Source organism: Mchenga conophoros, linkage group LG1 (assembly GCF_057382185.1).
Source record: "Mchenga conophoros isolate Kocher_MC1m ecotype Shallow Benthic linkage group LG1, M_conophoros_male_GT1.1, whole genome shotgun sequence".
Classification (NCBI taxonomy): Eukaryota; Metazoa; Chordata; class Actinopteri; order Cichliformes; family Cichlidae; genus Mchenga; species Mchenga conophoros.
In genome coordinates, this window is record NC_140526.1 from 24,039,642 (window position 1) to 24,066,535 (window position 26,894).

Sequence of the window (26,894 nt, forward strand, 5' to 3'; positions counted from 1 at the left end):
TTGATGGACAGAACTTTTCCACACCAAAACCTCCAGACTTTACTGACAGCAGACTGGGTGATGTGGCGTCTCTGCAACCAATTTTAGTAAAATGCCAAAAGCCGTGTAGAGGTGAGAAAGTATGATGGTCTGAAGCTGCTTTCAGGCCAGGAGAATCAGAGTGAGACAAATTCTAACATCTGCAAAATAGCACCAAGTAAGGGGTGGTCTTCAAAATGTTTTCTCAGTGGGGTTGTCTAAAAAAGATTCTCAGATACTAATCAATACTAAATGTTTAATTGGATCAATTTGCGACAGCATTGATACCAACAGTGCCATCTTAACCTCACACAACACTGCTGCAGACAGGCAGGAACACTTTATTGACACTGGTGGTGATTAGTCTTGGATGTCAAAGATCAGCAGCAAAATTAATTTGATTATAAATCTGATTACACCATTACTTCCAGATGCTCCCTGTGGACACCTTTGTGGCCAAAAATGTCTCATTGACTTCTATTAAAACAACATCAACATCTCATTTCAATGCCATTACAGTATAAAACCATGCACGGCCAGCATTTGATTTTGAAGAAAAGTAGTGAGATTTGACATTTTTACTGTATTCCACTGGTGCGTGTACCTTTTTGCAATGAAGGTGTTGAAAGGGTAGAAAATTTGAGGACAGTTCAAGAAAAAAAGACTAGTGGTACGATTCAATTTTAAACAAAACCACATCTAAACTCACTCTGTAGCCATCTTCTCACTTTTAAAATTCAGATTTTAATCTGACAAACTTGTTTTGATGGATCACAAATGGGCCACTGATCATTAATATTTTCATTCTTCTGAAGCCTGAAAACCTATTTTGTTCTTTACTATTAGCAACAATGACACACGACACCTTTGGCGGATTTATTTTTACCTTGAAATGTCCATTATTCGATGCATCATGTAGAGGGGTGTCATCATCCAGCCCCTTGGTGTTGACCTCTGCTCCGGCTGCCAGCAGCTGTTTCGCCACATCATAATACCCCCTGTTGCATGCTTCATGCAATGCAGTCCAGCCTGAACACAAGAAGAATTATAGTCAGAGAAGTGTAAACTCTAAATGAATCAATGGTACACTGCTACACACACAAAGCAAAGGCAAGCATAAAACAAAGATGCCCTTACCTGCAAAGTCTTTTACATTCACATCAGCTCCCTCGCTGATGAGCTCCTTGATGCGGCGTACCTCTCCACGGATTGCTGCTCTGTGCAGTCGAGTCTCTCCTCTCTCATTCCGTTTATTCACTTTGTCTTTGGTTTTAGATGCAGAGTTTGGCGTTCCCTTCTGACCCAGACTGGACTGTGACTGATGCTTTGGTGTTGTATCTGTAGGTAAGACATGCATATTTCACTTCAGTGCTGCAAGAGTCAGTCACACTCTTCTGGGAGAATTTACTCTAACTGTTTTTGTTTTGTTTACTACTTCTACTGTGAACAACAAGGTGCTATAACTGCTTACAGCCAGAAGGGGGCAATCCAACTCTAGCAATAAACAGCACAATTGCTGAACCTACTTTACTTGAGCTTATTTCATCACATTTACAAGATTAAATCCAATCCTTAATCACATTTACATTATTGAGTTTGTACAGCTATTGTCCCAAATGATATTTGAAACACACTCGCTTAATCTATGTCCATGCCCACAGGCAGGCAACAAAGAAATTAACATACAAATAAAAGCAGTTATAAGGTAGGATCAAACTAATTCAGTCTCAAATGTCAACAATGAGGGGAAAAAGTACAAACTTGTAACAATAGTTATATTTCACAAGTCTGAAAAACTTCCAGCTAAATTACTGTCGATCAAAAATAAAGTACAATTTTTGCAGAAATGGGAAGGTAGTAAACTTATAATAAGAAAAATAATCATCTAACACCAGAAAGGATAACTCAACACTTTCTCTGTTGTCATTTAGCCCAAATAGTGAGATTACGCCATCAGCTCCAGACGCAGTACAAACAGAAAAGCTGGTTTCATTTCCTTATGTACGGAATTTTATAAAAACAACTCCACTACTGTGGCGGCACGAATATGCAACCATTAAAGCAGCTAAAACAAAACACATATCACTGACATCAGAGGTTTAGATTCCAGCTAAGATGTGAAATAATTTTAACAAAGTGGTTCTGTTTAGAGGGACAGTATGACTGAGAAAATGCACAAAAACAATCAGCCCCAGCCTACAGCCCACCCTCACTGGTCTGCCATGCATGGATTCTACATATAAAGCTCCCTCCGATCCTTTTTTTCCCCCAATGTCGGCTGTCCGTCCACAGAAGACGTGGCCTAAATGATAAACACGCACCTGGACTGTTGACGGACTCCTCAGCTGTCATTTGCATGAGCAAGGCCACCTGCTGCCGCTCGGAGAGGGGGTACCCGGCCCGGATCCCTGGCATCCCCATTCCAAACGGCAAGCTTGCCTTCCGGGTGTTGGTGGGCTCTTTTTTAATGCGTTTCCGCTCTGGACCTGGTTTCTCTGTAACGAGAGAGGAGAGAAGCAAGGTTAATATCGCTGCATGTGCAAAAAGCTGCATGATCATTCATACACAGACACACACAAATCTAATCTACTGATCCATGTGGTCAGGGAGAGTAACGGGAGCCTTATTAGTGCTACAACAGTAGAAGACATTAACTGTTATGAATTGGCAATTTTTAAAAGAACACTAAAGGCTCACAGCAGTAACACCACTTTCAAATGTTTCTAAAAGACAGATTATTAAAGTTCATAAATCAATAAATAACTAGTAAACATTCACTATGACACATCTCCAAAGGTGTTTTATGACTTTCCAGATCAAGTATAGAGTACTGTAGATCAGCACTGAGTCCAAACAGCTTCTTTACTGTTGGCATCAATCAAGTAAGTGTCATGTATATGTGAGAACAGCTGCTTTCATAAATGAAATTCAGACAATGTCAACATAATCTGACCGAGGGAATCAGATGTGGGCATTATCTGAAGTTGTCCTTTGTGACATGGTCAAACTGGAAATACCCTGCTTAGTTTTGGCAAGGACTGGCACCAGTGTACAGAAAGCAGGAGGCGGCACACACGACGCCCACACACTCCCATTGAATTCACTCTTTTAAAAAAAAGAAAAACTACCTGATCTATTCTCACAAGCACTAGACTGGTCAAGACTGGCTGCCAGGTAATTCTGAGGAAAGTTCAGGGCTGCACTGCTACGTGTGAATAGAGATTTACAGAGCGATAGAAGGTACTTTATTCTTCCCACAGGGAGGCATTTCTATATACCAGGGGCAATCTTTCAGTCACCAAATGAGCAACAACAACAAAAGCATTTTGTCAAACCAAAAAACAAAACCAAAAAAACAAAACCAAAAAGTATTCATTTTTATCAATAATCAATGGGTTTCTCCCTATTTATTTCACACATTTTATCCTCTTTTTGAATTTCCATAGCAAACCCTTTGCTACTTTCCATGACCTAAACGGGCCTCTGTGAAACAAAAACAAAAAGAAAACAAAGACTTGCTCGCTTACTGCATTCTGTAAATGCAGCCGTATGTGTGAGAGGTTTGTTGGCACCAGTGGGCGACTTTTGTGTTATTACCCAGCTGCCCTTAAAGAAGGGAGGGGCCAACAGGCAGTGTGTTTATGTCTGTCTGTCTCCAAGCCAATCAGCCAGAATGGACGAAAAAAGGAAAGAGGGTGTGACTTGGCACAACCATAGTTATTACGAAATAGCTGGTGTACATTTCAATTCAACATGGCCTTGCCAAGGTCACCACATGCCTGCCTGCCTGCCTGCCAGGATTACTGGAGACACAGTGCTACTGGACAAAAGCAGCTGCTCCACAAAGACACACCCAGCAATTATTTTCAGTGGCAACATACCATCTGATGACCCATACAGAGGGTAACGCTACACATGACTGCAGCGCTTCATTACCGAGGGGGTATCAAACCTCACAGTTATAATTCAAGCAACAATACAGGCCTCCGGTCATAGGGAGGAAGAAGCAAATTCAGACGTGCGTGTACAAAGACGCTGTGGACCAGTAGAAGGGTCTGAGTCTGATTTCTGAGCAACTTCTCTCACTCCCAGACTGGAAGCACTGCAGGCCACAAACACAAGTAAATAAGGCAAGAAGGAAGCATGGCAGCGCAGCCTTCCGGTGTCTAAAAACTTTCCAGGAAAATATTTTTCCACTCGCAAGTACAGGGCTGATGAACTTTCACTAACATCTGTGAATACTTAAAGCTAATGTACCCTCCACCCCTCTTTGATACAGTCTCACGTTCCCCAAAGCATTTGCCATTTAGACACATTCCTTCTGCTAAGCCTTTAACAGCAGGGACCACAGAAACAGCCCAAACATGTTTTTTTCAGCAGCAGAACAGAGAAAGAGCTAAGCTAGCTTTTCCAAGCTATGTTTATTAGACTGAGAAGCAGGAAGGCAGTTATTACCCAGCTGCACTTAAAGAGATCTGCTGCTAAACATACAAGACCCAAGTCTCTAATACAACCTTCATCACCAGTGGCAAAAAAACTGTCCTTCTGCGATACAGATCAGACTCTAGGCGACCACTCTAAACAGAAAAGAAGCACTTTCTATAAATCCATGCTGCATAATTATAATCAAATACAGCAGTTGCAGGAGATCACCATGTTAAAGAGAAAACTACAAAAGAAACACTAGCGAAGCAGCAATAATTATATTGTGAGAAATATGAGCATAAAAAAATATGCTCTTTCCATTCATGAAGGAAGGAATGTGACTTTGCTTTCACTACATTTTTGTCTGGTTAATCATCGTGGGAATTTTAAGGAAAGATACGGATCAAAATATTTGAAGAAAAAAGCTCGGTAAAATGCAACTGTGTTAAATTATCACCACACAAATCAAATTAACATGTCACATGTGGATTTCTGAATTAAAGAAATTAAACACAGTATGTTTGTCTGCTGGATGTCTATTTAGGCAAAACTGCAGGGCTTTTATGTGGCTTAGTAAAATGATATTACTCAGCTTAAAGACAGGGTTGAAACCTTACTCTCCTCACTGCCTGAAACTTGACTAACAAGATAAAGGAGGAGGAGACTGAAAAAGGAAGGAAAGCTGGGTAGGGACTATCACCCCATGACTAGCCTGCCTACCTGAGCCAGGAGGGAGGGAACCACATCAAACACAAATGTCGGGATATAATGGGGGCAGATTCTGATATGGTAGACAGACAATATGACAGTGTGAGCTAACGCCAAAACAAAGAGACTGTCTGCTTCACTTAGCCAACAGACACCATGACAAGAAGAACCGCTCCAACCAGCCAGACCAAGTCTGACCGTAACGCGGGAGCATCGAGCAATGTTCTGTTTAACGACCCAAAAAGTCGCATAAACAGGAAGCTAAGGGAGAAGAGGCAGGAAGTGGCCAACAGGATGTTTTCTCAATGATTCGCACTGAGCAAGAGAAAGTCAGAAATGTATAGAAAGAACATCATGTGGTGCAGGACGCTCTGTTTGTCAAACAGATGCAGTCAGTGAGTGCGCCTTCTGTCTTTTGTTTTTACTCATAAACATCGTGAATCTGGGAAGATAATCTATGCGTTATAACCAATTAGCGAGAATACATGTGTGCACTGAGGATCCTTGCACACCACTATCTGTTTTTATGACCTGTCTCAGCCAAAGCTTCTCAGACATGGCAATAATTAATATCTTAGAATGCTGCCAAAGAGGACAAAATGACTCAGTTTGAAAAGAGTAAGGTGAGCTGAAATTTCAAAAACACAAACAGAACAGCTGATTGAGATAATGCCAACCACCCAGTCACATATCTGCGTCCTTTAAGTCTGCCCCTTTTTACATCCCCATCCCCAAAAAGGTAGTTGCTCCTTTTTTGCATCTGCCAGTAGCTGCGTATACTAATATCCCTTTTTCATTAAGACCTACTTGGCTTGACGTGACACAACTCAAGTCATGTAACTGATGCGCGTGGGGTAATTATAGCAACTCAGCCAAAAGTTGTTATTCTTATGTGACACAACACAACACAACACTGTAGGGCGTCGAGGTGATGGTATACCTGCCGCTCTGCCTACAGCTTTTTTCCCCCCAGACTCTGAGACCATGGTGTTGGGCTTAGTGCTGCCAATTCCCTCGTTGGGTTTAAAAAAAAAATTGCAGTTTTAATTTTTGTGAAGGAGTCGCTCTCATGTCATATTTTCACCTCAACTCAGATCGCCTGGAACCTGGGCTTAGTGCCTGGTACCAGACACTACCACCTAATGGAGCCAAGCCCAGCAGAGTAGGTACTAATTGAAAAGGGTTATAACTCAATGCCCAGACACAACCGTGTCAAGCACTTTTGTTGGTTACATCGTGGACTCTACAGAGGTTTACAGCAGAAGAAGAAATTAAACATCAGAAGATACAAATTGTTTTCCAGTAAAAAGAGCAGCAGCAGGAAGAAATTTGATATTTTCCTGCCTGCCCGTTACAATCCACGAGATTGTAACGGGCAGAGAATCCACGAGAGACGTGTGCGGACTAACTGAAAGACGTAGGCGTAGCTGCAGCATTGTGCCCCCAAAACACACTGACAGACCCTGTGCTTAGTGGGTGTATTCACAAGAGCTCCACCCCCAAATGATGTCATATTTCAAATTGTTTGGAATAGAAGGTCTGTGTATTTACACAACGCTGAAAATGCCTGCAGTGAAAAGATATTCAACAGCAGCTGAGCCGTGAGGAAAGTTCATGTAAAACTGGGCTAACTGACAGAATGCCATCACACAGTATACTATCGAATGATATTAGCCAGATGGTAATGGTCAATACTGATGATTATAAAAGCAAAGAAGGGATGGGATACACATAAGACACACCGTGCCTGAATAAAAAAATAAACAAAGACACAAAAAAGACCCATACTGGGTGATATAATTTTGATTGGAATATAATAGAAGGGTATACTGTACGAATTTTAAAAAACGTATTAATCGTGCTCTCTAAACAGCTATATTTATCCGTCACCAGTGTGCAAGCCACAAAGGAAATGAGCATTGGAAGAGAGGCACAGATTAAGAAGGGTGGGGGGGGGGGCTGTGACGTGTTCGAGGTGTAAAACTTTGCAGAGAGGTTAAAAACAGTCCCAGTAGGGTCAATTGAAAGGCCACAGACTACAAAACACACATATGTAGAAACGCCAATTTTCATGCAGGTGGAAGTCCAGGTTAACAACACACATTTTACTGCCCCCATATACTACCTGGGTAGCTACCGCTAACAAAAATAGGTCTGTCGCTATGACACAATGCAACCTAATAAACTTCTCACGTGACTGGAAAGCGTGCAATGCCAGGAGCCAGCTAATCTTCAAAGCTTGTACAGTGTGTAAATCTTAGAAACTAACACAATATAGCTCAGATCAGAGACAAAGAAAGGCAAGGCGCTGGAAGACAACATGAAACTATTAGTATACTAAAAGAATTTCCAGCTAATGTTCCCGTCTTTAGATTTCGCATCTCGTGTGATTGAGGTAGGGTGAAGATTATCTCAAGATAAAAAAAACTAATGGATAAATAAAATGAATTCAGCAGAAGAGATTAGAATATTAATGCACAACAAGTAAACATTTGTGAAGAAGAACATGAAATAATCTTGCAACTTAAATGGAAGTGAAGAACACGCATGCACAAATGTCCAGAGATTTAAGACATATTACAGCCTCTCAAACTTTTTAATTTATTTATAATTTGCTTAAGTTGAGGAGTAATCACATACAACATTATGTGTTTACAAAATACTTGTCCAATCTTGCTAAACACATCCTCATGCCCTAACAGTCATCTGTTGCATACTTGTAGTTTTCCTCTTGTGTGTGGAGAGGAAAGGTTTTTTCCCCAAGTGTAAACACTGAACATGAACCAATTTAGCAACTCACCCAGTGCTGATGAAGACTGTTACCAAAGCCTCTAAGCTGGACCATTATCAACAAACTAAATCCTGAACCCTTAAAGCCCAAAGTCAAACAAGCGTGAGGACTAGTCCTTCTCTCCCTAATTAAAAGAAAACAGCTGGAGCCTTACCAAACCCAGGCCTAGTCAGGCTTGTATGTTGCCCAAATCCCCACTTAATTGGATCATGATTTTGTGTGGTCTTCCTCTCCTTTTAGACTATGATTGTAGGTACAAACTCCTTGATTCTCAAACAACCAGCTAATTCAAAGTTGGGAGCACTTTCACTTCACATAGGTCAAGCCCTGTTCGCACACCAGTGCTAACTACTCTCCGTTCTCTTTGATTTCCGCACTGAGTGCTCAGGTAGAGTAGAAAAGCGCTATATAAGAACCAGTTGAGTCTATACAAAGTCACAAGGTGATCGAGATGCAGAAACATGAGCGTAAACACACAGCAATACAGCCTTACCTGAGTCAGAATCTTTCTGGTCTCCATTTGCTCCAGCAGTGAAGGGCAGCTTCCTTTTAGAGGCCTTTTCTTTCATCTCTTTGACCCCATCATTGCGATCCAATTTGGGAGTCTTGTTTGATAACACCTTATCCTGTGAAAGCAACAAAACACTGGGGTGAGCAAGTGTCTTCATCAGAGCAGTGCACTTTATTTGTCTACCTTACTTTAAAGTCCTAGAAGCAATTCCTGACTCAGCTGCCACCTTGAAAACACCCTCAGGCACATTTTGAAGCATTAATTAAATTAACTTTAATTTCAATGGTCACCAGGAAATAACATCTGATAAAAGACTGCACAAGTTTGCTGACCGCAAACTCCGTTTATAAAAAGCTTTTCCCCCCTGGAGGTTATACATCTACCACCATATTTTTAAGTCGCCGTGTCCCTCTTTCATAATGTCTCTGGCTATACCTTCCTACTGAATTCACTGGCCTGACTCTTCTAGCTATTAAGAGCTTCTCAAAGCAAAAGTTTTTCCAGAGTTTCCTCCTAGATTCCTGGCCACAGTAAAAGAGCCAGGCACAGGGAGAGGAGGCTAAGCTGACGCCGGCTTGGCTCTGTGGTCTACAGCTGCTGGAAACAATCACAAACCCCTGTGTATCTGCTATCAACAGATGTAAATACTTATGTGTTTGCCCAGCTTAACTTAACGGTTGTTCTGTGTTTGGGTGCTCATGCAAACTAATTTATCCAGAATACCTTTTTTAAAAACAAACAAAAAGACCCCCACAGACCACAAACAGTGGAAGATGTCTACAAGTTGTTTATGATGTCATCTTCATAATAGTTTCTTGTGTGGTAGCAGTAAATAATTATTCATTATTAAAGCTACTTTATGTTGGTCCCTTTCTTTAGGAGTCGCCACAGCTGATGGATGCACATATGTGATTTGGCACAGATTTTACGCTAGATGCCCTTCCTAATGCAGCCGTTTCATTTATCCAGGCATGGGAATGGAACTGAAGCTGGGTTTGTATCTCTTACAACGAGCAACTAACAATTATTCATTATTAATTTATATACATTTTTAACTAGAATACACAGAATTCAACACAGAATTATTTTTAAAGAGGAAAGCAGTAGCTTCTCACTGAGCAAATATATGAAGTCAAAGCCATACGCTGCATTCCTAATTGCAATACATTAGGAATCAATTCAAAGTGGACACTTAGAGATATTTGTAGATGACAAAAACACAATATTAAAAGACAAGTGTTGCATCTGTGTAACAAAAAATGTTTTTAACGTGTCCCCCAGTAATGGACCTATTATGCTTGATATTTTGCGTGCTGATTTTGACATCACATAGTGTGTTGTGTGACACTTTGCAGCGCTTTGGCCATTTGTGCACCTCAAGATCTTTGTAACCTGGCACGTTGTGCCGTGGCTGCCGCAGCTGGGTTGAAGACACGAGTGTACGATTGTGTGGAAAAACCTTTTCAAAACAACACCCGACAAAGTCTTTGCTTCCGTGTTTTGACTTCTTCTTCTGTGGCGATATTGTCTGAGTGGTGACACCTATCGCTCAGGAGAATACTGCAGTGGTTTCCTGCGCCTTAACGGTGGGTATAAATGTGAGTGACTGTGAGACAAGATTGGGGCCGTGATCATTGCGACCACTGTGGTGGGTTTATCAGGGATTTAAGTCATGACTCATGTATTTAGGTTTCTATATTTAATGTACTACATGCTTATGCTAAGGAGGTAGAGGAAGTCAGCTGCTGATTGGAAGGTTGGTGGTTCGATCCCTGGCTCCCCCAGTATGCATGCCAAATATCCTTGGGCAAGATACTAACCCCGACTTGCTCTCCAATGCATCCATCGGAGTATGAACACGTATGAAGGACAGTAATGCACTGACAGTATAGATTACAGTGCTTGGGTGAAAGGGTGTGTATGGGTGAATGCAGCGTGTTGTACAGAGCACTTTGAGTACTCCAGGAGAGTAGAAAAGCGCTATAAGAATCAGTCCATAAACAACAACAAAAATAAAATGAAACAAAAGAGAGCTGATACTGTTTATATGCTAAAAATGGGACATTGTTGTGGCATTAAAAGGATACCATGCTTTTAAAGGATCTTTTTTTTTAAAATAAATGATATTACCTAAAAAGAAAAGTGTTTTTCATAATTACATTATTTGTCATGTAAGGTTCTGGTCGGTATCGTGAAAGTCTAAATGTACTCTCTTACAATACAGTAGTCAATACTGGAATTTCAGCAATGACTCCATGTATGATTCAGACGACACCATCATCATTTGACGACTCCGTTAACTACACAGGTTTAAGGACTCATAACGTAAGATGCAAGACAGAGGTGAGATAACGTACAAACAGACGCTTTAATTCACCTAATTTCTCTGTCCTATCTTCAGTACCCTGCTCATCTATCTCTATCCTGAGGGCAGGTTTTCTATTATGTATCAACTCTTTGAACTCCTCCCCCTGCCCTGCCCCAGTCATAAGACCATGATGTCATGGTACAGTAGAGACAAACAGTGTAGCTACAATGAGCTGATCTTTCTGTCTGCCCGTCTGCATCCCCGCTCACTCCCACAAAGAGAGAACACACCATTTGAGCGAAATTATGATGCATACGTTTAAAGCTACAGTACATCTTAAGCATGGAAAACACTATGTGAATTATTTCTTAAAGCAAACAAACAAACAAAAGAACCATCATATAGCTCTGGTTAACTGGACTGGGGAAAAATGGTCAATTCACCAACTCAAATCTCTAAAGTTCAACCGGGTTGATTTTGGAGAATTAAGTGTAAGCAAAGCTTTGACAACTCAAGACTTTCCTCTGATCTGCCTTCACACGACACCCTGTTTGGTGGTCTCCTAGCAATGCGTGCTCTCTTCGTCTCACTCAGTTTTCCACCCACCCCTGTTCGCTTCTTTCCCTCCCTCCCTCCATACCAGAGTCTGATGCAATCCTTTGCAGAGGGTTGTAAATCCATGCCTGCATAAGCTGTACCTCTGCTTTCTACACCTCTCAGAGCTGCTGCTGGTAGCTGAACAGTTAGTACACACATGACATCATCAAGCTGCGCCCAAAACTTTGTTCCAACACAAACAGTGATGACAGTATCTGTGTCAAATTCAAGGTAGTGAATACGTCATAACTGGGCAATAAGGTGACACCAATTCAAAAGCACTTCAGACATGTGACTTAGGGCTTTTTAAGACAACAAACACTGAACCCAAGTCTATTATGCAATAGTCCATTATTTAATTAAGCATTTGTGCTGAAGTCAAATGCAAGAACTATAGTTTAATTAAAAGGAATCTCCGTCGAGCTGTTTATCAATCATTAATAACTACAAGATACAACTGAGAGTAAGAAGATTACGCAAGTACAAAGACCTGCGCAGGTATGTTGTATTAAATAATAGCTCAGTCGAAGATGTGGCAAGAAGAAAACAAAATATAGCAAATATGCAGGACTGGTGGAATAAAGTATTCATACCACAATATATTGTATCATTTGTCTTGCAATACAGTACACATACCAAATGCAAATTTTTTTATTAAAGTAAGCATGCAGTCTATATAGATTCCCCTACTAAATCACAACTTTACACCACTTATTGTGGCGACACTTATAAAATCTGTACAAGTCAAGTAAAGAGACATTAACCAACATCAACAAGAAAAAAGTCAGGGAGGGGGAATCGCAACCTATCATGAGTTGATGACTAGTACATGCTGGTGCCCAAGCTACAGTATGGTTTGGTCTGTGATTTTAGTCTGTTGTTTGGTTGCCAAACCAAGTAACATGAGTGTAATGCTTTGTGGCTATAAATTAGATGTTACCGTTATGAAATTAAAAATAATGGGATACTTTTATTAGGTGTTACATATGATCTTAAAAAGGGTTGTTTTAGCCTGTTGGTAAGTGGTTACTAGGTAGCATGTTAATGTCATAATATGCAATAAAGAAATAACCACTGGCAGGGACCTGAGATAAACCATTTTCAACTTCAAGGCAAGTGAGTCAAGCAACTACTAATGAGAGTAAAACAAACTGGTGTTTAACATATGACCTGGTAGTAAAAACATATAGGGTTATCAAGGGAACTAAGCACCAATTTCAAAGTTTTAGTGAACAGTGTGGATGCAGATTAACGTTCATCTGTGTTGCAGGTTTCGTTGCTGAACTCCTGATTGTGCAAAAGAAGACAGACAGAGATTTGATGCCTTATAGTAAGCTTCCTACGCCTGATATATAGTAACACTTAAACATTTTAGGCAGTAAGCTAAAGTGAGTTTGAGAAAGAAATTTTATTTAATTTTATTTTTGTATTTTAAAAGGTACTCGTCAGGGAGGTTTTTCTTGAAAAACCTGCAACTGTTCCTCAGTGGATTTAGGACATCCCATTTATGTCATCCCAGACTGACTTTAGTGTTCTAACAAGCTCAAGATGTAAAACACTGCACTGATGGGAAAAGCCCAACCTAAAGAGCATCACCTTATTAACATACATTATAATGTATGCACAGAAAGGTTAGAGAGAAGTCTGAAGTCCAGAACTGCATCACATGCACACATGAACTTCTCAAATTAAAAAAAAAAAAAAATCTGCTTCATTCCCATTTTTCTGTTTGATTTAACTTTTGCACATACCAGTACTTATGCATTCATGTGATTTGAACATACCTATTTTGATAGCCCATGTTGTCAGAGAGGGGACAGTGCATAACTATGCACAGGTTTCACTTTTGCCCCATTTCCATGTCATGGAGTCAAATGACATTTGCAAAAAACAGAATAAAAACCAATCAGATATCTTACGTTCTTCTACAGTACCCTGGCTTTGGGTATCTGCTGATACCTAGTAGCGATCCAGTGAGTGTGTTGAATTATTACACTGTATTTTTATACTTGGGAAACAACTGGGGATCTATATGTGTAAGGCAACATCAGTCTTGAGTCAACGCTATCTTTTCCGACTTAGAAAAATTAAATGCAACAAATAAATACATCCGCAACTATAAATTAGCTGAATTGGCTGTTTTTAGTGAAATAACAAACAACAACAGTAAAACAGCAAAGAGATACAGTGGGGCAAAAAAGTATTTAGTCAGCCACCGATTGTGCAAGTTCCCCCACTTAAAATGATGACAGAGGTCAGTAATTTGCACCAGAGGTACACTTCAACTGTGAGAGACAGAATGTGAAAAAAAAAATCCATGAATCCACATGGTAGGATTTGTAAAGAATTTATTCGTAAATCAGGGTGGAAAATAAGTATTTGGTCACCTCAAACAAGGAAAATCTCTGGCTCTCACAGACCTGTAACGTCTTCTGTAAGAAGCTTTTCTGTCCCCCACTCGTTACCTGTATGAATGGCACCTGTTTGAACTCATCATCTGTATAAAAGACACCTGTCCACAGCCTCAAACAGTCAGACTCCAAACGCCGCCATGGCCAAGACCAAAGAGCTTTCGAAGGACACCAGGAAAAGTATTGTAGACCTGCACCAGACTGGGAAGAGTGAATCTACAATAGGCAAGCAGCTTGGTGTGAAAAAATCAACTGTGGGAGCAATCATCAGAAAATGGAAGACATACAAGACCACTGATAATCTCCCTCGATCTGGGGCTCCACGCAAGATCTCATCCCGTGGGGTCAAAATGATCATGAGAACGGTGAGCAAAGATCCCAGAACCACACGGGGGGACCTGGTGAATGACCTGCAGAGAGCTGGGACCAAAGTAACAAAGGTCACCATCAGTAACACACTACAACGGCAGGGAATCAAATCCCGCAGTGCCAGACGTGTTCCGCTGCTGAAGCCAGTGCATGTCCAGGCCCGTCTGAAGTTTGCCAGAGAGCACATGGATGATACAGCAGAGGATTGGGAGAATGTCATGTGGTCAGATGAAACCAAAGTAGAACTTTTTGGTATAAACTCAACTCGTCGTGTTTGGAGGAAGAAGAATACTGAGTTGCATCCCAAGAACACCATACCTACTGTGAAGCATGGGGGTGGAAACATCATGCTATGGGGCTGTTTTTCTGCCAAGGGGACAGGACGACTGATCCGTGTTAAGGACAGAATGAATGGGGCCATGTATCGTGAGACTTTGAGCCAAAACCTCCTTCCATCAGTGAGAACTTTGAAGATGAAACGAGGCTGGGTCTTCCAACATGACAATGATCCAAAACACACCGCCCGGGCAACAAAGGAGTGGCTCCGTAAGAAGCATTTGAAAGTCCTGGAGTGGCCTAGCCAGTCTCCAGACCTCAACCCCATAGAAAATCTGTGGCAGGAGTTGAAAGTCCGTGTTGCTCGGCGACAGCCCCAAAACATCACTGCTCTCGAGAAGATCTGCATGGAGGAATGGGCCAAAATACCAGCTACTGTGTGTGCAAACCTGGTAAAGACCTATAGTAAACGTTTGACCTCTGTTATTGCCAACAAAGGTTATGTTACAAAGTATTGAGTTGTATTTTTGTTATTGACCAAATACTTATTTTCCACCCTGATTTACGAATAAATTCTTTACAAATCCTACCATGTGGATTCATGGATTTTTTTTTCACATTCTGTCTCTCACAGTTGAAGTGTACCTCTGGTGCAAATTACTGACCTCTGTCATCATTTTAGGTGGGGGAACTTGCACAATCGGTGGCTGACTAAATACTTTTTTGCCCCACTGTAAATCAAATGAAAAATAAAAATGTATTTGGGTCGTTCTTTTAAATTTTTTGCACTAATCTCATTAGGTTGCTGCATAATGCTCTTACAGCTGCACTGGTTGCTCGTCTTCCTGCACATACATGCGCTTACCATGAGGCTGACAGGATACGGCTTAAATGAAGCAATTTTTATGATGTCTCTTTGATTGAACTAAAGACAAGTTTTTAGCTGTATCAACTCACTTGACCCGTTTGTGGTTAAACTAAAAAACTTTTGCAAACATTTATAAAAAACAAACAAACCCCAAAACAACAACAACTATTGGTGTAGCAAGTGTAAAATACTTCTAAACCATATTGCTTTGCTTTTAAATTCACTCTGGCTAGCAACCAACACGCTACAGCTGAGGTGTGGCAAAGCAAAGCCTGAACAAGACCACCAAAGATCACCAAAAACCAGTCTGAAATATGGGAACAGCACACCCCTAGAAACATACATCAATATTTATATTTCCATGGAATGAGCTGGGACAGAGCTTACCATACAATCAAATGTGCAAAGAAGAATCTTACTCTTTTTAATTATTTCATTTACACACTACATTCTACTCATTACTTTGGTTGTTAAACTAAAAGTAAATACCTATAAATTGCAGAGTGATGCAACACATACATTGCTCTACTCCACAGTACATTTGAGATGAGCTCTGTAAGCTGACAAGTCAGAACCTGCCTACAGCTGGTCCACAGAGTCAATGCAAAGCATGGTGTGACTGGTAAACAACAACATTAGTTTGGGACAGAAATCTTTTTGATGTTGCGTAAGGAACTGTCAAGCTTACGGAGATAAACTGGTAATTACTAAATAACTAAACTGATGTGAGCGTCTCAGATTTATGACCAAAAGGTCAGAAAGTGCTGTTTAAAGGGAGTAAATGATTTCTGCTGAAGACCACGTGTCTTTGTCATTCAGTTCAATGATGATCTAAACCCCAATCTAAAACTAATTTTGTCATTACTTTAACTCATGTTTCTCCAAGTGAAACAGGCTTTGTTGCTGTGCACTGTGTTTACTGTATGCTTTTCAATCTTACCTTTTTCCCACCTTGCTTTTCCACCATGTCGGTGTTGAGTGGGAAGTGGTCCAGCTGGGGGGTTTTAGAACCCCCACCTTTGGGCATCGTTCAGCTCTCCCCACGCCAAGCTTCATTCACGCTGCCATTGCATCGTCATCAACCGTCTGGAACAAAGAGAAAAACAAAATGGTGTGTGGATGGAGGGGAGGGGGAGTTTAGCACCTGACGTTTCATTGAAAACACATTTACACACTGCCAGACGATGCAGCCATTAGTGGTACATCAAGCACTCCACTTTCAACCATTACACCCCTGGCTCTGGAGGAAGAGCATTTAAAGAGGGAGGAGAGCTGCAGCTGTGGCAGGCAAAGGGCTTATCTGTTCACCAGGCAGAACCCAAAGAGCAGTAAGAGCCGCCTGAATACTTAAAAAAAGTTGTTAGAAATCTCTGTTAAGTGTAAACCCAATCAAAGTACAATTACTTTTAACAGAGGCATGCTATTCATATCAGCTACATCTTAAGTGCTGACATACTAGAATTTGGGAATGACAACAGGGCAGACTATGTCCAAGATATTGCATAATGCACATGTTGTGGGCCTTGGAACAGCTGAGGAATGTCTTTAGAAATTTAACCGGCACGTCTCAACAAAAACCCAAACAGCTACTTACCGCCAAAGCTAGCCAGCCCTTGTAATTGTGGGCTTTACCCTGTACTAATTTATGGCATCCTTGCCATAGTGACTAAGGAAGGTGATCCATTGTATTACAGCAACAACAACAAAAACAATCATCTCTGGTATAAGTGGTTTTATTGTAAATTCACAATAAACCACGAGAGTTCTGTACAGTTTATTGTCCTCTGTGTTCTTAGTGTCTACTTTGCCTTACGTGCAAGTACACAACAATATGTGCATTACTATCCACTGCCTTTCCTTCATGGCCGCCTGCTTCACAGGGCCATGAATTAATCATACATTCCTTTCCTCAATTCTCTCCTCTGTAATGTACTTTCTCTAAAGAGTGCGTCCAAATGTGATCATCCCTGTGACTGACTGAGTGAGTGAACAGATGAGGCCATGGCTGCATTATTTTTTCCCTCTACTTTGAGACACTGGCACTCCTATCTTCCCTGGCGCCACTTCCATCTCCACTCCACTCCCCTCCCCCCACCCTTCTTCCCTTCGCTCTGCAGTTATCCTATTCAAAGACTGCTATTTATATCCTTCCAGGCAAGTCAGTCAAGTCAAGACAGCCAGCCAGCCAACCAGATAGGCACACAACTGCAGTGGACGTGCTGACCCCCTTTACAGCTGTAAAGAATAAGACATGAGAAACACAGCAAACCACAGGCACCTTCCTCACTCGCACAGTTCATTGTTAGTCCCTCTTTGCTACTGGTAGGCACTTGCTGCAATCTCCCTCAACTCCCACCTCTCACCACACCAAACAAAGTGACAGGAAGGTCGACCGCTCTCAGAAATAAACAAACACTGCAGCCACGCACAGACACACACATTAAACTGGCTTCTAGAACAATAATCTGCACTATTTTGGGACTACTATGATAGATGATAATAGCAACCGAGCATTTCGCTGATATGTGAAACACAAGAAAATGCTGTTTGCAAGCTTGCAGTCACACAAAGGCACACATGGAGAGGAAACCCTGTTCAAAACCAAGGGGCATCATTTCCTGTGTAATTTCATGCCAATAACAAGACACCCAATATCTGCTGACAGTGTGTCTGTGTTTCGCCGCTGAACAGTTGATTAATTTCATATGTCCATTTATGAGTGTACATACAAGATTTCTACAAAATGTCACTTTGGGATGTTTTACAACCAACAGACAAAGTCATTTTCTCCAAGAACAAACTGCAAATTCATTCAACATTACTAAAGAAAATGAGTGTTTGATTAACATTACACTATTTAGTTTAATTTCAGCCTTTATAAGATGATGTGTAATGGAAACCAGACATTACTAACTTGGCAACCACTGCAAAAACTACTCCCACTCAATTACTTGGTGGGTTTTATCTACATATTCAGAAATGTAAGTGATCATGAGCTTGCATATAGTGGGAGTGCGTTAAAGTGGTGCTGAATAGTAATCTAGGCCAGCGAACAAAACAACTTTCAGGTGTTTTGAGGTGTTAACGGTTGAAAAGAAGTTTAAGCATTTGCTATCTTTAAGGTGCCAGAAACATTGGTGACCCATAAGGAATGATCAGGATTTCTACATTGATTAGTCATAAAACGCGGCCTTCAAACCGGAGACAAATGCAATATGATAAAACACACTGAGAAATTCCACACAGTACACTTTTGTGCCACTGACTTTGCCTAAACCTACTTGGTGTCAGGTGTTCCAATTAAGGAGATGAGATTGTAAGTGTGGCTTAAGAGGTGTCACTCCCTATAAATAAAGGCATACAAAGTCTGATTACTGTCAAAGCCGTGTCTTTTCGAGAGAGATCAGTTGATGTGAACCATGGCAAGATTGTTACTACATTTTCAGGCTAGAAGCATTTACAAATGGCTAGAATTCAGGTCCACTACCTGGGAATGGGCGTCCTGTAAAGAGCACACCAAAAATAATCCCAAATTAGGTGAAAAAAGACCAAAAGGTAACAGCAGAACAACTGCACAAATCTCGACAACTTGTCCACAATAAGAAGAAACACTGAATAAGAATGGTGTTCATATCAGGACATCGCAGCACATCTGAAAAGACTCTCCAGATATTTCACAAGACTTGCTGGATAATGTTGCTAGATAATATTCTGTGGACATGTGAGATCAAAGTTAAACTTTCTGGCAAAAACCTAAGGGACTTCCAAACTGGAAGAAGAAATTTTTTTTTTCAATGGAATGTCACGACACAAGACCATGACCTGAGTTTAAGGCAACGAAAGACAGGGTTACAGAGCACACAAGAAAGTTAATAATAAATTAAAAAGGATAATTTTAGAACAAATCCCTTAGCTACTTGTGACATAACACGAAGAGGGCTGTTCAACCAAAACATCCCAGAATTATTAATTAACGCACTCGATTTGTAGTGAGGAACCGTCCTCACGTCTTCCTCATCTCTGTCCTGTTACTCATAAGTAGCTGCAGGATAATCTGAGGGTTTTTGTTGTGGCTGTATGAGTTACTAAATTCAACAGTTCATTTACATTTTCCAGCCTAGCTTTTGTTTGTGTTTTACAAAGTTTTGTCAAATGTGTTTGTTGTAACGGTGTCCTATTTCAATTCTCTTCTCTTCACAACTTTTGGGTTTGCAAAGTAGATATATAAAATATGCATTTCAGAGACAAATCATCTGTAGTTACATTTTTAATCAACGGGGCAATACATTTTAAGTTTATAAGCAACCAATTAACTGTTGCCTGCTGACTCGCTCCCTGACATCAGGGGTAGGGAGAAAGAAACAAAAAAAACACGCACTGCACTGTTGAGTTTTAATGTATTATGCATGACGTCAGCCAAGTTAGACGTGGCCATGGAGATAACTGCAGAAAGGAGTGGTGAGTGTTGAGCCAGAGAAGCAATCTCTTCTAAATGAAGGACCGGACCTGCCAGTACTACTCTCCAAGCTTCTCTCACCCCTGAATAAACACACACACCATTCTTTCTATGCCCCCTGTCCCTCTTTCTCTTCATCCTCCTGTAGCATCCTCTCTATCCCGAGCCACTCCCTCTGCGGTCAGATGGAGGCCAACACTTCAGCATATTGCAGCATACCATGTGCATACTTGCAGAAGCACTGGGACACATCACAAGCACACTTGCACTGGCATGAGGTCAACTTCAAGAGTTAGTTTACAATGGTTTCAAAGCCTACAAGGCAGATAAAATAGAAGAATGGACATAAATGCAGTAGCATTTAATAAAAGGGCACACAGCTGTGAATTTATTTCTTTTAAAGCACAAGGGACATTAGTGTGCCCGCTCATACAAAATTAATGTTCTATTTAAAGATAATGTGTACAGTGACGCACATGGAGTTTTCTTATCAAGCATATAAGAAGTGCTGTTATATAAATGAAAATGCTATTGCATATATCTGCTGCAATAAAACTGCAAAACACCTCAACCTCAAAGGCTCACAGACCAAACTCTACCATAGCCAGCACAACCAAGCAGCTGCTCTAATACAGACAGACAATTTTGATTATGTATGGGGAAAACAGAGACATAAAGACACAAACAACTATAGCAGAGGTACAGGTGCAGATTTGAAAAGCAATTGTTTGCCCCAGCCCCGCGCCACTCCCAACTCTCAATGTACACACAAAAACACACCTCAAATTTTCCACTCTGACAGCTGAACAGTGCAGCAGCTGCACACAGGGATGGGCATGTTGCTGTGTCTGCCTGTGCTCGTGTTTGTGTGCGTCGTGCGTGTATCGACCTCGCTGCATATTGCACAATCAGATACGAATCAGCACCGCGCACACAAACACACACACACAAACAAACTGCCAAGCAGTCAACTCGTATCTTGATGTTGGCTAACAGATGTGCCATGACTTCTCCATTGTATCATAAATGGTGAAACAAGTGTTATGCAGGTCAAATGTCCTCATAGCAGAGATGCTCAGGAGTTTCAGTTGTGATTCTTTGCATTCTGGATCTAGAGCTCTAGTAAGATCAAGGCCTTTCAAGTGTACTCAACCAAAGACACCAGTTCAAAATAATGCCTAAGAACAGATACTGACACAGCCTTGATTTAGCATGACTCACCCCTAAATACTGTGATACGTTAGAGGATTACACAAACTGGTAAAGCAATACAAACTCCCTTTGGCAGAAATGTAATGGTGAAAAACATCTTTTAGCATCTATATTTAAAAGATAATAAAGATCTTAGTTGGGAGCACAAATCCTCATATCTCCTGCTAGGTTATCCATTTGACAATTCATGGTGAATTTACCAGTTACAATTCCACATAAAAAGTGCTGATGCAAAATACATTTTCAGCCCCAACCTATTTACCTCAAATACAGATTTCTCACCAGTAAAAAAGCCACAGAGTTTTTCCACACTTGGTAGTTATTGGAAAAAGCAGACCACTTAATTTTGAGTACAAGGAGAAAGCATCTATGTTTGTTTATAATGAAGAACTTTATTTTCTTATTAATTTTGAGGGTGCAATAGGAATTTAAGTTAAAATTTAACACCAAATAATCATATTTATTCTGCCTCGCTTCCCATTATTTAGATTTGATATATATTATTGTATTTTTATATATATATATATATATATATATATATATATATATATATATATATATATATATATAATATTATTGATTATTGATTATAAAGCATTATAAAATCTTCAAATTATAGATAAAAAAACAAGCAAAAAAAACACCCCCCCCTCCCTAAAAAACAAAACAAAACTGTACCAAATCATTGTGCCCTAGTTTATGTATGTGCTTACCCTGCAGTCTATTGACATGCTATGCAGCAGATAAATCTACAGAAAGACAGCAGCAGCAGCAGCTAGCTAGCCTGTTTGGTGTGCAAATAAAACCAGCCTGGCTCGGCTGCTGTATCCTGGCAACCAAAGCCCAGCTTGGCTGCTCAGTCCCTGACCTGGGCCCATTCACTTCATTATAAACGTGTGTAGAGAAGAAGAGAATGACACATGAACGCGCACACACACACGCACAATCGGGCGATCGTGGCTCAAGAGTTGGGAGTTCGTCTTGTAATCGGAAGGTTGCCGGTTCGAGCCCCGGCTTGGACAGTCTCGGTCGTTGTGTCCTTGGGCAAGACACTTCACCCGTTGCCTACTGGTGGTGGTCAGAGGGCCCGGTGGCGCCAGTGTCCGGCAGCCTCGCCTCTGTCAGTGCACCCCAGGGTGGCTGTGGCTACAATGTAGCTTGCCATCACCAGTGTGTGAATGTGTGTGTGAATGGGTGGATGACTGGATATGTAAAGCGCTTTGGGGTCCTTAGGGACTAGTAAAGCGCTATATAAATACAGGCCATTTACCATATGTGCTAATGCAAAAACAAGCACAGAGAGAAGATGCATTATGCGAAAAAAGAAAATACATGCCTACAAAAGACGCAGAATTACTTTGTGCATAGTGCTGTATTAAAGAACTGTGATTATCTCTGCTTCTGCGGGTGGAGGCCAAGCTTCTACAGTTTTATTAAAAAAGAAAAATAGAAAATCACACATGAGATATGCTAACTACTTTGCATTTTCAGCAAAAAAAAAGTTTCTGGTAAAATACGACGTTATGAGATGTGAATCTTTTGTGCCTTCTCTACTTTAAAGTCAATGTTATGCTTAAATGCTGATTTGAGGATGACCACATCTGGATATGACAAAATATATCTGAAATGTGAGTGGGAGTGGTCCTATTATCTAGGAGGAGAGAGAGCCAGGGAGCAAGAGAGGAGTGAGATGTGGGGAGGAATCCAATCACTGTCTGATTTTCTATTCTGAGCACGTCCACTCTCCCTTACACCTCTCTGTTCCATCCAATAACAGCTCAGGGCTTGCTGCCTGCCTGCCAGTCTGGTAAATCACGCTGTCTTTGCCAGTGACCTCGCTAAGATAGTGGCAGGCCTGTATATATATGCAGCTCGGCTGCAGGAAAGGCCAGCGACAATCTAGTGCATTTTGGCTCTCTCCTCTCCAGTCCCTCAGCTTCATCAGTGCTCTGACTCATTCTCATTTCTTTCCTCTCACCTCTCTGAGTACTTCTCTCTCATCTGCCTTTCTCTCTATTTTCAACATCTCCCTTTCTCCCCCCCCCCTCTCTAAAGCCTGACATTGCCACAGCAACGTGTGAGCACACATGCACACGCGCACACACACAGAAGGCCTGTTGCCTAGCAACTAACAAATGAGACAGATGCAGGCCTATCAGAAGCCAGTGAAAGAGCTGTGGACCGAGAGAGGAAGCCTATTGATAGAAGAGTGCCTCTGCATATCAACCTCAAGCAACGAGGTTTCAATCCCTCCCTGACCTTTGGATCCTCATTTGATCAAAAAGAGATGTTTCACTCAGACTGATATGTGCTAACCAATGCCTCTTCTAGCAATTACTTGTATATATTAGATATTAAATTAGATATTGTATATTACATTGACATTTGAACTAGGGCTGCAATGATTCGGCGCCATAATCCATGACGTGGACTATAAAAATTAGTTGACGCCGAATTTCATCGTCAACGCGTCATACTCTAAAACCACGTAAATGGATTTTTGTAACTGCAGTACACTACGGGAAACTACAGGGGGAGGATCGCCTTTGTCGTCTGCCAAGACTGCACTCAATAGTAACGAAGAAGAACGTAGCACGAACAGCAAACCGAGAGGATGTAAGAAAATTGAGATTAAAAAAAAAAAAACGCGAAAGCATTTCACAGAAAACAAACAAAGCTAAATGCAGACAATGAAAGCAGAGCTTTGCGTCCATGACAGCTCTACTGCAGTCCACGAGCATTTAAAACGCCGGCACCTTGGAGCTGTGATGTTGACTCTGAATGGATCCGTTTTAGAGAGTTAAGTTCGTGTGTGGCCTTGATATCTTTTTCATCTTCATGTTTGTACAGTAATATTTATGTTAGCTCACTTGTCGGAAGCTTCTCAGGATGCTTGCTAAGCAGTTCAGCATTTCAGTTTTGTTAGCTAATGATTGAAATGCGATAGTTAAACAGGAGTAGCTACACTGCCTCCTGTTTTTTTTGTCGTCCACATGTCCTCTGCAATTGTGAATTCATCTGTAAACTTTGTTGACTTGTAATTTTGGACTGGAAAATAAAATCTTTTCGATTTAATTTGAAGCTTTATTTGAAATAATGGACATAAGCCATAAGCCATTTAGTTTCCCATTTCCACATTATTTTTGTGTCTAGATACTACTAGCAATTTAATTTGTATAACCTAACATTTTAATTAATTTCATTTTTATTCTGACAGTCCTATGGAGTAATGTTAAAAATACATTTGATTATTTTCAAATTCATACGTTTCCTAGGTCTTTATTCGTAATTTGCTGTGGGACAGAGCAGCAGGGTAATATTCACAAGTGGGCAGGCTTGAGCAGGTGATATACTGGACCCTAGAACAGGAGGTATGCGTGCAGGAAGATGAGATAAGAGTTACTGAAATAAGCATTGAATAATTGACCAATCAAAGAAAAATTAGGCCGATTAGCTGACTATCAAAATAATCGGTAGCTGCAGCCCTAGTTTGAACACTGCAAAATAGTCAGGAGAATAAAAGGGGGAGAAATAGGGAAAACATTAATGCATTACCTATCAATATACATTTGCAGATCTATCACAACAATGACAAACACCCACAAAAGTGGCACAAAATTATCAATATAGCATGGCATTATTTATTTTCACATGTCAAACCTCTGACTGAGAGGTTGTTAAGCAGGATGGATGGAAATACCAGTATGTTTGGGAATCCCATGCTCCCATTAAATGAGGCCAAAACAACAACAATCCATATTAAAGTCCTCCTACTTATCAAACTACTTACACTATGAAGACAATTTCACACACAACCAATATGAAGCAGCAAAATATTTACCACTTCAAGGTATATGTATATGGATGTCTGCTTGTGTGGAAGGGATTTTGTCTCCAGAGCGTAAACACTAGCCTCCGCATTGGGCATCCACACGCCATCTACACAGCTACATGCGTCCTCCAAGTGGGGTTGAAACCCCCCGCCAATGACGACAACAACAACAACAAAAAAAACCCAACTAGACAATGCCCCACAGTCGTCTGTGTGTAAATAAAATCACAGTCTGATGCTACAACCATAGTGTAACAGTTCATTGAACTTAAAACTCAAGACAGCAGTGGTCAAATGTCAGATTTACAGTCCCGCATTGAAGTCTGTTTGCGTAGTACTCAGTCTATGGATAAAGAGGTGTTATGTAAATTCAACCAATGCAGAGGCTACCAAGAGTTTAGTGTGGAGCCCTGGAAAAAGCCAATGGTGTGTTGCTAAAAACCAATGATGGCATGTGTAGGTTTGGTCTGAATAGTTTTCTTGAACAAGACAGGGAAAGACCATAGATTGTACCACAAACGTTTATTTTGATAGTCGACTAGTCACCGATTTTTTTTGCGATTAGTCGACTAATCAGATCATCATCCATTGGACGTAAAACGTACAGCTTATTGCACCAGCAGCATCTGCTCTTATATAACTATCATTAGCTTACAGCTTTAAGTGTTTAAGGTATGTGCTAACTAAAAATAAAGACAAGATGATAGTTTATTAAATTTTAATGAAATTTGCAGATTGTTTTGGTGGAGTTTAAAAAACTCAGCCGTCTGCTCCTTGCTTTCTAAAATATAACGGGACACCGGAGGATATTCCCGAGCATCTCACACTTCTGATAATCAGCTGTCTGCTTGATGTTTATTCAGCTGTGTAAAAACTATAACTTTAATCTCAGCCAAACCGATTTACTCAGGAACAAATAAAAAAACTGAAAAAAGCCAAACAATAACATTTTAAGTTATCTAAGTGACTTATATATGTTTAACCTGAGTAGGGTTTGAAAACGATTTGCCGGGAGTCCGGTGTTCTCACCAGCTCCAGTGAGCCTTGAACCCCAGCTAGCTATCGAGCTGATGGGTAACAGACGTCTCCGAAAACGTCGGAGCGCTTTTGAAAATATGTGGTGGCAGATATTTGAAGTTTAAACAGCTACATTCTCGCTTGAAAATATGTTAAAAGTTTATTTTGTGACCCAGAAAGAGTAATATTAAAACTAACTAGCTGCCGCCATTCTTGGAAACTGAGCAGGGCCGCGCTATGAATTCTGGGATAGGTTGGGCCACGAAGTATACACCTGACCCATCTTTCAAATCTGGGGAAATAAAGGACGCATTTGTCGGAGACTTCGAATTTGGACAATCTTCATTGTGTCGCTGTAACATAATTGGCCTACAAATGCGGGCACAGGAGGATGCGGTTCCTGAATTTGGACACATCTACCATCTTCTGTTTCAGTCTGTTATTACACTCTTAAATCCTACTACTTATTCCTGCATCTTTTGGGATCTTACAAAGCTTCAAACGATGCGTCGACTACTAAATTAGTTGTTGACGATTTTGATAGTCGACGTAATCGTGGCAGCCCTACCATAGAGTACGCTACAAACTGGAAGAAATCACAATGGCTGTTTTAATTATATTATTTTGATATTACTTCTGTCAACTCCACTTTGTGAGAAAGATAGCAGAAACACAAGCAAGAGTAGCCCAGTATACCTGCTATTCCATGTTTTTGACGTTGAACATTTTAGATGTAGTCTTTGAGAAAGGTCTGTGAATTACCCATCAATGCCTGGACAATTGCACACACACAGACATACACGAGCCAACACAAGTGCTAAATATTTTACAATGTAAGCTTTCCCAGTTAACAATAATTCATGCAACACAGTCTGTCTTTCAAAACCAAATACAAACCCATTTATCTGCAGGGTTTGATTACTGGTCAAAAATGGGCCCTAATAAGAAAACCAAAAAAACCAAAACAAATTTACAACATTAAAGTATCAAGAAACACCTTTAATCTTTCAGAAATTCTGCTCCTGTATTGAATTCATACAACAGACTGACAGTATGCCAACTATACTGTCAGTTTGATTTCTATCAAATCTTTAA

At 40.7% G+C, this 26,894-nt stretch overlaps 1 protein-coding gene across 3 annotated transcripts in view; it reads right to left on the minus strand.

Annotated features, from left to right (window-relative positions):
- Positions 1-26,894, minus strand: part of ankrd11 (ankyrin repeat domain 11) — a 119,896-nt gene that overhangs the window by 13,282 nt on the left and 79,720 nt on the right. For all 3 annotated transcript variants that reach the window (XM_085271109.1, XM_085271117.1, XM_085271099.1), the window contains 5 exons: positions 16,223-16,368; positions 8,436-8,568; positions 2,340-2,513; positions 1,156-1,356; positions 905-1,047 (listed from right to left, as the gene is read on the minus strand). In XM_085271109.1, coding sequence (XP_085127235.1) covers positions 905-1,047; positions 1,156-1,356; positions 2,340-2,513; positions 8,436-8,568; positions 16,223-16,309 — 738 coding nt within the window. In that variant the 5' untranslated portion in view covers positions 16,310-16,368. The remainder of the gene's footprint in view (positions 1-904; positions 1,048-1,155; positions 1,357-2,339; positions 2,514-8,435; positions 8,569-16,222; positions 16,369-26,894) is intronic.